The sequence below is a fragment of the Notothenia rossii genome (assembly GCF_949606895.1).
Source record: "Notothenia rossii genome assembly, chromosome: 10".
NCBI classification, from domain to species: Eukaryota; Metazoa; Chordata; class Actinopteri; order Perciformes; family Nototheniidae; genus Notothenia; species Notothenia rossii.
The window spans coordinates 19,112,289-19,123,150 of record NC_136908.1 but is presented as its reverse complement, the minus strand read 5'-3'; the positions used below and the strand labels follow the sequence as shown (position 1 = coordinate 19,123,150).

Below are 10,862 nucleotides of genomic sequence, written 5' to 3'. Positions count from 1 at the left end.
GTCTCTGTTTCCTTTGTCTTATATTTCCCCCATATTAGGTGAGTTCATCCGTGAGAAACGTTATATATGTAGACTGACTGTGTATAATATTAATGTGAATAGTGATAGTTGTTAGAGGTATTTTTGGAGGGTTTCTCTAGGTTCTGTAATTGTTGTAGCTGTGTATGCTAGCTTTGCGAGCGCCGTTAGCTATGCTAGCGCAGCTAGCTATGATAGTGTAGTTTAGCTCCAAGAAGGGGAGTTTGGGTGTTAATTTGGATATGTATGTTTGTACTGTGCATTTAAAAAGTGACATCTTGTGTGTTAAATTGGATGTATGTTTGCAGTACGCGCATTGTTAGTGGTTGTTTTATATCAAGAATCCATGTTCTGTATTATACAGCGTGCTATGTGTACCATGTTGTTGGCGGGCATAATACATAAGACTTGAAGTAAGCTAACATCGTCTCTGTTTCCTTTGTCTTATATTTTCCCCATATTAGGGGCATAACATTTGGAGGCGCTGCTGGGAGATTTGATTTGAGGACCATCCCTGAGTTGTTAGTGGAATCCTCTGATCAATCATCCCCTTAAACAACCCAGTCATCGGAGAAAGGAGCTTGGAAAGGCAGTCGAGGTCGTTTTCAGACAACGTTGGTAACCTGCATCCTGAAGTGTGAAAAGTCACCACTAGGGAGCAGCAAAAAAACCTAATTAAGTAAGATAAACCCTCATTTGCTATTTCTGCCCACTTCTCTGATACAATGGAGGCTGAATTGGAGAAGCTGCAGCTGGACATTACAGGTGCATTGTATACACTGACTGTAGAACAACTGATTAAAGTGTGCAATGAACTGGAGATTTCAGGACCGGATAATGTGCATGTGACTGGTAAATCTCGCAGTCAATTAATTTCTCATTTCACAGAGTATAATGAACGTGAAGAAATGGCCGAGCTAGAGGATGAAGGCATGTCCGAACTTCTTAATGTGCAGGATATCATAGACAAAGCCAAAATTACAACAAATGTACATGACAGTGTCAAAAGGGAAGATCTCCAGAAGGAGGTAGAGGCACTAAGGTTGTCATTACAAGAAAAAGAAAATGCAATGCATGACCTAATGAACACAAGCATGAACCACCCTGCCGGGTTCAACCCCCCAGAAAGAAATCTGGCCCAAGTACTCCCCAGTAGTTCTATGTGGCGCAAAGATCTTAAGATCGCAGGCCAAATAGGCGAGCCAGGACAAAAAGATAGGCTCACATTTTCTAGTCTGGCCAGACAAATTGAAAATGGCTTTAGTAAGGGCTACCCAGAGTCAGAGATCATTGATGCTGTAATCCGTGCCATCACACCAGGCCTGCAGTTACGGAGTTACCTTGAAGGGAAGGAAAACCTTACACTGCCTGCCCTTCGCCGAATTCTCAGGTCTCATTACCAGGAGAAAGGTGCCACAGAGTTATACAAACAACTCACCTCTGAGGTTCAGAGTAGTAAAGAAACGCCTCAAAACTTCCTGATTAGAACTATGGACATGAGACAGAAAATCCTGTTTGCTTCTCAAGAAGCCGAGTCAAACCTAAAATATGACCCAGCACTAGTCCAGAATCTCTTCATGCATACTGTCCTGACTGGTCTACAGAATGACAATATTAAAAGTGACCTGCAGCCTCTCCTCATGCAGATAAGTACTTCGGATGAGCTGCTGCTGGAGAAAGTGAACATTGCGTACACCAATGAAAAAGAGAGACAGGATAAAAAGAAACTTGCTGCCCCATCACGAGTAACAAATGTGAATACAGTCAAGTCCACTGAAGTTCCGGTGGAAATGAAAAGCACCAGCCAGCAAAACACAGTTACTCTGCCCACTGATCTGCTGTCAGAAATCAAAGGAATGCGCTCTGACATGGTGCTGTTGCAAGCCCTGAGAGCTGAGGTCTCCCAAATCAGAGAAACGATCCAAACGGCCACATCTGCACCCCCACAGCATCCCTCACCAAGCAGAGAACCAGCTAATATTTCCGCCCCTTATCCTGTGTTTTCACCCCAACAACCCTCTCCCTATAGGGCTGAATTCAATGCCAACAGCGTGTACCACCAGCAGCCACCAGCAGCAGTGCAGGAGTACCGACCGGCATTCCACCCGGCACGAGTAAGAGAAACGGCTCAGTTTCAACAAGGGTATGCACCGCAGCGATACTACCCAGCACCACGCCCCCGACCTAGGTGTGTTTCCTGTACTCATGCAGGCGAAGAGTACTGTCAGCATTGCTTTAGGTGTGGAAGCAGTGAACATTTCAGAGCAGGTTGTAAGGCACAGAGGGTAGAGGGACCCACTAGGCGGAGCCCTTTAAACTAAGAGGGGTTGCTCCCATGGGACATGCAGCAACCGGCCACACAGATAAGTCCCAATCTTGTGCAAATTGCAATGAAGAGAAAAAGAGTAGGGAACTACAATACTGTTCAACTTGCAAAATTACACTGTATTGTTCTAAAGAATGTCAGGAGAACCATTGGCCTGCACACAAAAGGCATTGTAAGACATACACATGTTCAGGTATTAAGAAAGCGACACAGTCACATGACAAATCCAAGCACAAACAAAATATTGCAAAAGAAAAAACAGCTACTGTGAGAGAGTTAGTAGGGAAAAAGTGCCTCATCAGGTGTTTCCTACACGAACAGAAAACTCAGGCCCTCTGGGATACAGGCTCACAAATTTGTGCTATAGATGAGGTATGGAAAGAAAGCCATCTAACTGATGTACCGCTAAGAGATGTAGCAGAGCTAATTGACCCTATAGACCAGGGGTCTCAAACTCAAATTACCTGGGGGCCACTGGAGGGGGAGCCTGGCTGAGGTTGGGCCACAAGTACTCAAGTATTTCTTAAAAAGGGTGTTTAGTATTAAAAAAAAAAAAAAAAACGGTTCCAATTTTCTCAATATTTATTAACAGTTCATCAACAGTTCAACAACATTCTCAAAGTGCATAAACAGAACATAAATAAATTCCTCTGAAAAAAAAAAAATATATATTTTTAATTTAACCTTTTAGAAAACAACTGTTCCAACCTTCACAGTATTTATTATTACATAACAGTTCCTCAACAGACATTTATTATTATTATTAAATTTGTATTGCACTGTCAACAATCTCAAAGTGCATGAACAGTAATTATAAACATAAATTCCTCTGAAAAAAAAATTAATTTTAATTTTACCTTTTTTACCCAGGGAAGTAAGAACAAGTCTCTTTTTTAAAGTGAACAATGAACAGTTCTTCAGAACATAGGACTCTCTTGTCTACTTTTTGCAGCCAGAGACCTGACAGCGCTTCCTCTCACACAGCTGAGCCACATTTGGCTTGAGGGAAGAGGCGGTTGAAACTCTCAGTATGGCTTGAAGATGTGCATCTGTAAGTCTGCTCCTGTGCTTGGACTTGTTGAAGTTCATGGTGGAGAAGAGCTTTTCACATAGATATGTGCTCCCAAAAAGGCACATGGTCCTCTTGAACATCCTGGACAGCTCAGGGAAGGTGGCGGGCAATTCTCTCATAAACTGTCCAAGCTTCTCTTCATTCCCATTCACATCCCTGAACTTGGCTTTGAGATCAGAACTGCACTGTAGGTCAATGAGCTCCATTTGAAGCACAGGGGGAGCATCTTCCACATCAAAGGAAAAGGGGTTGGCAAAAATCTGAAAGATGGACTTGTGTGTTTTAAAGTCTGCAAACCTGTGATTAAACTCCTCCTGTAGCTTCACAATGGCTTCAACATACTCCTCACAACTGAATGGTGTACCTTTGTCTGCAAGTGCCTTGCATGCTGGGAAGTGGCAGAGGTTTTTCTGAGAGACCTGGGTTTTCCATAAGACCAGTTTTGTGGAGAACGCTTTCACATTATCATAGGCAGCGCTGACCAGCTGGCCTGGGCCCTGTAGCTTCTTGTTGAGCACATTCAGCTCATATCGACCAGAAAAGCGAAGTCCATGAGCCACTTTGGGTCACTTAGCTCAGGAACCTCCATCCCATCCTGCTCCATGAAGGCTTTCACTTCATTCCTTAACTCAAAGAACCGCTTTAGCATGTTCCCTCTGCTGAGCCAGCGTACCTGAAATCAAATTAAATTAAATTAAATTAATTGTCTTCATACACTAACAGGTAAGAAAGAGAAGGAAAAGAAAAAGAAAGAATAACCTAACAGAAAAAGAACACTTAATGAGAAGTGTGTGTGTGTGTGTGTGTGTGTGTGTGTGTGTGTGTGTGTGTGTGTGTGTGTGTGTGTGTGTGTGTGTGTGTGTGTGTGTGTGTGTGTGTGTGTGTGTGTGTGTGTGTGTGTGTGTGTGTGTGTGTGTGTGTGTGTGTGTGTGTGTGTGTGTGTGTGTGTGTGTGTGTGTGTGTGTGTGAGAGTGAGGAGCAGAGGAAAAAGCGAGAGCTGTCAGATAAGTTTGTGTTATGTTGTTGTAGTTACGTCGGGTTGGACGCTACAATATCAATAACAACGTGTGTTTAACATCAACGTCGGACGTGAAATAGCCACGGAGCGAAGCCAGTTTCCTTTCGGCCCCGTTAACCGATTGTGCCAGATGAGCCAGAGCGCGCACCTCTGCGCCACCTCTCGCGGTGCGCGATTTGTGTTTATTCATCTTCACAGAGCGCAAGAGAGATTAACACACACACATTGACACAGGCTACACATAGCCACAGACACACAGCTGAGGGTCCGAGGCGCTTGCTGACCGGGCGGCAAGGAGAAATACGCATCTGGTGGTGCCCCCCCTTGTGTGCGTGTGTGTGTGTGTGTGCGTGAGTGTGTGCGTGAGTGTGTGCGTGTGTGTGTGTGTGTGTGTGTGTGTGTGAGTGAGTGTGTGAGTCTGAGACAGACAGAGGGGGGACAGAGAGAGGGGGGGAGAGGGGGGGGCAGAGAATATAAGAAATATTAACAGACCGAGAGAAGGTATACGTAAACAAGGAATATTTACCTCTGTGAAGTACAGAACATCTTCGTACGCTGACTCGATCTCCTCCAGAAAAGCCCGGAACTGACGGTGCTTTAAGCCCTTAGATCTGAGTCGATTTATGACCTTCATCACAACAGACATCACGTGTTTAAACTTTAGGCATTTGCAGGCTAGGGCCTGCTGGTGGATGATGCAGTGCAGAGCGATTGCCTCCTCCACACCCTCCTCTTCCAATTTTTTTTGCACAAGTGCAACAAGTCCATTCTTCCTCCCTGTCATTGAAGGCGCTCCGTCTGTAGTTATCCCAGCCAACCTTTTCCATGACAGACCAGCATCCGAGAGGGCATCACACAGCTGGCGGAATATCTCCTGCGCAGTGGTTTGGCCACACATAGGGATAACCCTGAGTAATTCCTCCGTTACATGAAACTTATCATCTACACCACGGACGTATATGGCCAGTTGGGCAGTGTCAGTGGTGTCTGTGCTCTCATCCAGGGCCACTGAGTAAGCACGGAAGTCTTTGACTTTGTCACGTAGCTGGCCATAAATGTTACCTGACAGCTCGGTAACACGCTCTGCCACTGTGTTAGGTGACAGGCTGATGCTGGCAAACTGAGCTCTCTTTTCGGGGCAGACAATTCTCGCAGCCTGCAACATACACTCCTTAATAAACTCGCCTTCTGTAAAAGGCTTTCCTGCCCTAGCGATCATCTCGCTCAGTGTGTAGCTGGCCTTTACTGCTTTATCAGCCTCGTCTGTTGGTTTCCTAAAGAGAGTTTGTTGCCAGGTGAAACATTTCTTTAGGTCTGTGACTCGCTTCTCCCTCTCATCTCCCCGGTATTTCGCATACTCCTCGGCATGCCTCGTTAAGTAGTTGCGTCTGATGTTGTATTCTTTGACAACGGCAACTTTTTCAGCACATACAAGGCAGGTAGGGGTTCCCCTGTGCTCAACAAATAAATATTCTAACTCCCACCTTTCATGAAATTGTCTGTGGTCATCGTCGACCTTTCTTTTCCCAGTGGGTTTTGAGAGGGACATGATGTGATGAATGAGGACCGCTACGCTTCCACTTGGTGTCACTCCGTTGCTTGCTGCGTTTCCTAGCAACCCGGCTGGCTGCCTGCTATGGTAGCCCATGTGGGCCAAAGCGCGTTTGGTAAAGACACGCGGGCCACATTAACATTACATACTGATGTCCACTCGGGGGCCACAAAATGTCGGCCGGCGGGCCACAAGTGGCCCGCGGGCCTTGACTTTGAGACCTCTGCTATAGACTCTTTACAAATTGAAGCGGCCAATGGTACAGAAATGCCATATGTTGGTTGGCTTGAAGTGTCCTTTAAACTTACTGCAAGTGATACCGAGTTGCTAATACCCATGCTAGTGCTAAAAGGTAACCAACAGCAGTGTCCCATTATTGGCTTTAATGTCATTGAGCACCTTGTGATAGTCAGCCAGGCCAGAAAAGACATGGGGATAAAGAGAAGCTTGTACAGGCAGTAAAAATTGCCTTTCCTCATCTTCGAAAAAACAAAGCAAAAGCCTTTATTAATGCTGTGAGTGTAGGACAGACATGTGACTATAACGTAAGAACAGCAAATGAGAGAGTTAGTGTGCCTAAACGTAACTCCATTCAACTCGAGTGTCGAGTACAGGCTCCATTTTTCAAAGAGGATAAAACTCTGGTTTTTGAGCCAAATGAGAACCCACAATGGCCTGAAGGATTAGAGTTTTGTGATACTCTTGTGTCCGTGAAGGCAGATACAGTCCCAAGAATTATTGTTAGTGTGCAAAACACAACAAATCATGACATTACGATGGCAGCAAGAACTATTATTGGAACTGTACAGTCAGTCAGATCAGTATATCCTGCAAACATATTTAAAACAGACCAAAAACCTGCTGCATCAATCCACCATGTCAACGCCCAGATCTCCAGTGAAAGCCCCCCTGTGCATGAGCAGTGTGATCCTCCTGTGGATTTGACTCACCTTGATGAACACCAGAGACAAATAGTCAGTCAGATGCTAAGAGAAGAATCAGACTCATTTTTCCAAGTCTGATGACGACATAGGCTGTGTGGAAAACTTGCAAATGAAGATTTCACTACAAGATGCTGAGCCAGTGTCAAGAGCCTACCGCTCTGTTCCAAAACCCTTATACAAGGAGATGAAAGATTACTTACTGGACTTGATAGCACAAGGGTGGGTTGAAAAGTCCATGTCTTCCTACTCCTCTCCAATCGTCTGCGTAAGAAAAAAGGACGGAACTCTACGTTTATGTATTGACTACAGGGAGCTCAACAGGAAAACCCACTCAGATCGCCATCCCATCCCCAGAGTACAGGACATTATGGATAACCTGGGAGGAAACACACTCTTTTCACTGCTGGACCAGGGTAAGGCATACCACCAGGGTTTCATGGCCAAAGACAGTAGACACCTAACAGCCTTTGTGACCCCCTGGGGCCTTTATGAGTGGGTACGAATCCCGTTTGGACTCATGAATGCCCCTGCAGCATTCCAGCGCTGCATGGAAGAGTGCTTGGAGGGCTTAAGGGATGAAATATGTGTGCCATATCTTGATGATGTTCTTGTGTTTAGCAGGACATTTGAGGATCATATCAATGCTGTCAGAAGGGTGCTGCAACGGCTGAGGGAGCATGGGATAAAACTAAAGCCCAGAAAGTGTGACCTGTTTAAAACACAAGTACGTTACCTTGGAAGAATTGTGTCTGCTGAGGGAAATAGAGTGGACCCTGCCGATACTGCTGCAGTAACGGCCCTGAAAAACAAACACCCAGGAACTATCGGTGAGTTAAGAGCAATAATGGGACTATTAAGTTATTACAGGCAGTATATCAAAGATTTTTCACGTATTGCCTGTCCCTTGTATGACCTGCTTAAAGCACCTACAGAAACTGAAATGCTGAAAAAAACGAAAACAAAAAGAAACAGTAGAGGAGTTTCATCCAACACACCCATCAAATGGACTGACATGCATCAGTTAATATTGGAACAGTTGATAGACTGTCTCTCGCAGCCTCCTGTTCTAGGTTTCCCAGAGTTTTCACAGCCATTTGTCCTCCATACCGATGCTTCCAACCAGGGATTGGGGGCAGTATTGTACCAAAAGCAAAATGGAAAGCTTCGTGTGATTGCTTATGGTTCACGTACTTTAACAACAGCAGAGAAAAATTACAATCTACACTCAGGCAAATTAGAGTTTCTTGCCCTCAAATGGGCAATCACAGAAAAATTCCGTGATTACCTATACTATGCACCATTCTTCACCGTCTACAGTGACAATAACCCACTTACATATGTACTGTCCACTGCCAAACTGAATGCAACAGGTTGTCGATGGGTAGCAGAACTGGCAGACTTCCATTTCATAATTAAATACCGTCCTGGTAAGGAAAACATTGATGCTGACTGTCTGTCCAGAATGCCTTTGGACGTGGAAGTATTCATGGATGAGTGTACAGAGGAAATGTCATATGATGTGATTGGAGCAGCTACACAAGCAGTGGAGAACCAGGATGAATCCAGTGTGTCATGGTCCATGGGTGTCTCATTAAGTTGTGCAGCATTAACTGTAGACGCATCCATCATTCCATTGACAATAGGACAGATCAAACATGACCAAAGAAATGATCCCAATGTTGGAGCAGTGATTCAGTACAAGCTGGCAGAAAAGAAGCCATCAGGCTCAGAACTCAAACAACTCAGTTCACAAATCTTATGTCTGCTAAGAGAGTGGGACAAGTTGGAGATGAATGAGAGTGGAGTGTTGTACAGGAAAACTTCAAACAGAACACAGCTTGTGCTTCCAGAAAAGCACAAAAGTACAGTATTAAAGGAGCTCCATGATGAAATGGGCCATCAAGGTGCAGACAGGACTACATCTTTGGTACGGGACCGGTTTTACTGGCCCTACATGCAACGAGAAATCGAAGATTATGTCATGAGGAGATGTGTGTGCCTCAAGCACAAGAAACCAAGCCGTCAGACAAGAGCGCCACTGACGAACATTGTCACCACTCAACCGTTTGAGCTTGTCTCAATTGATTTCTTGCACCTTGACAAATGTAAGGGTGGTTATGAATATATTCTTGTAATTGTTGACCACTTTACACGTTTTGCCCAGGCCTACGCCACGACTTCCAAATCAGGAAAAACAGTTGCAGAAAAAATCTTTAACGACTATGTGCTGAGATTCGGCTTTCCGACAACAATACACCATGATCAGGGTGGTGAATTTGAAAACCAATTGTTCACACAATTGAAAAAGTACTGTGGAGTTGCTGGGTCGAGAACCACTCCCTACCACCCACAAGGAAACGGACAGGTCGAGCGGTTTAACCGAACATTACTCCAGATGTTAAAGACCCTCACAGAGAGACAAAAGACTAACTGGAAAGACTCACTAAATAAACTGATTTACTCCTACAACTGTACTCGTAGTGATGTAACAGGTTTCTCACCCTTCAACCTGTTGTACGGACGCTCTCCACGGTTGCCAGTTGATATGCTGTTCGACTTGACCGTGGAGCAAGGGGACAGTAATCATCATCGTTACATGGAAAAGTGGAGGCAGGGCATGGAGGAGGCATACGAGATCACAAGAGAAAATGCTCACAAAGCTGCTATGAGAAGCAAGACACATTATGGCAGTAAGGTGAGAAGCTCAGTATTACAGCCTGGTGATCGTGTATTAATCAGGATCATGACACCTCGCGGTGGTCCTGGCAAACTGAGAAATCACTGGGAAGATGCTATTCACACAGTTGTGCGTCAAGTGAGTCAAGATATCCCTGTTTATGAACTCAGACCTGAGAGAGGGACAGGGAGATCAAGGGTTTTACATCGTAATCTTCTCCTCCCATGTGACAACCTGCCGCTGGAAACTCAAGTACAGCCACGTGCAAAGAGAAAGAGTGTGGAGAGAAATGAGGAAGCGGAGCAAACAGGGGAGGAGGAAGAGGATGATGAGTATTATCTAGCACCACTTAAGCAGCAATCAAATCCATGCCCACCTGAGACAGTGAATCCTGCGTGCACTAGTACACCTGTGGAGCTTGAATGCATACACTCTGAGGAAAACCTGTCAGCTGAGCCAGAGAAAGAACAAGAAATGGCACACGAAGTTGGGTACTTGCCGGAGGGGGAGGACAGCTACGTTGAGGACAGCTATGTTGAGGATCTACCTGTTGAGAATGACAGCTACGTTGAAAACAGCTGCGTTGAGGATCTACCTGTGGAGAATGACAGCTACGTTGAGGATTTACCTGTGGAGAATGCTGTCCCATCACCTGCTCAAAGTGACCCCAGTAGTAAGGAGCTTCAAGGGCATCGACGACAATGCAGACGACCAAAGGTCTTCACATATGATAGGCTTGGCTCACCAGCCTGCTACAACATAAAAGCACCACCTCTGCATACAAACTTAAAGGTGCCATGGACACACACTGTACCGCCATACCACTTTCAGCAGTACTATGGATATGAGGGTAGTGACATTGCACACCATTGAACTGAGTAAATGCACATACATTACACTCAAAGAACACATAAAAAGGAAAATGGATGGCAGAGGTCACATTCAAAGTGATTGTTGACATGAGATACATTTATGGGCTGTGTTTTCACACAATATATCATTACATGACACTGTTACAGTCAATCATATCTCACTCACCTGTTTTAAAGGAGTGTAGTTCACTTGGACATGCTGCACAGGCAGAACTGTTAACAAGGTAGCAACGGACTATGTTGAAACTGTGTGACAAAGGAGGTCAAAAACAAATGTATGAAAAGAGTTCCAGACTGTAACATTGCACTTTATAGGTAAATGTACTAAACATGTTTAGCCTGAAATAATGCATATTCGAGACCGTTTCTTCTGGCCACATATG

At 44.9% G+C, this 10,862-nt stretch overlaps 1 protein-coding gene across 1 annotated transcript; it reads right to left on the bottom strand.

The window, feature by feature from the left end:
- Positions 1–3,216: 3,216 nt before the first annotated feature.
- LOC307023151 (general transcription factor II-I repeat domain-containing protein 2-like) lies at positions 3,217–6,209 on the bottom strand. The gene is made up of 2 exons (XM_079656220.1): positions 4,961–6,209; positions 3,217–4,089 (listed from the first exon to the last, which is right to left on the bottom strand). Exons 1-2 carry the CDS (start codon positions 6,080–6,082, stop codon positions 3,937–3,939), a joined length of 1,275 nt encoding a protein of 424 aa, XP_079512346.1. The 5' UTR covers positions 6,083–6,209; the 3' UTR covers positions 3,217–3,936.
- Between the last annotated feature and the right edge of the window lie 4,653 nt (positions 6,210–10,862).

Bases quoted from the DNA above. Each gene is read 5' to 3' on its own strand.
- LOC307023151 (XM_079656220.1), bottom strand. From the start codon at position 6,082: ATGGGCTACCATAGCAGGCAGCCAGCCGGGTTGCTAGGAAACGCAGCA. The intron at 4,090-4,960 runs GTAAATATTCCT...ATTTGATTTCAG, and splicing joins ATGTTCTGTACTTCACAGAG to GTACGCTGGCTCAGCAGAGG.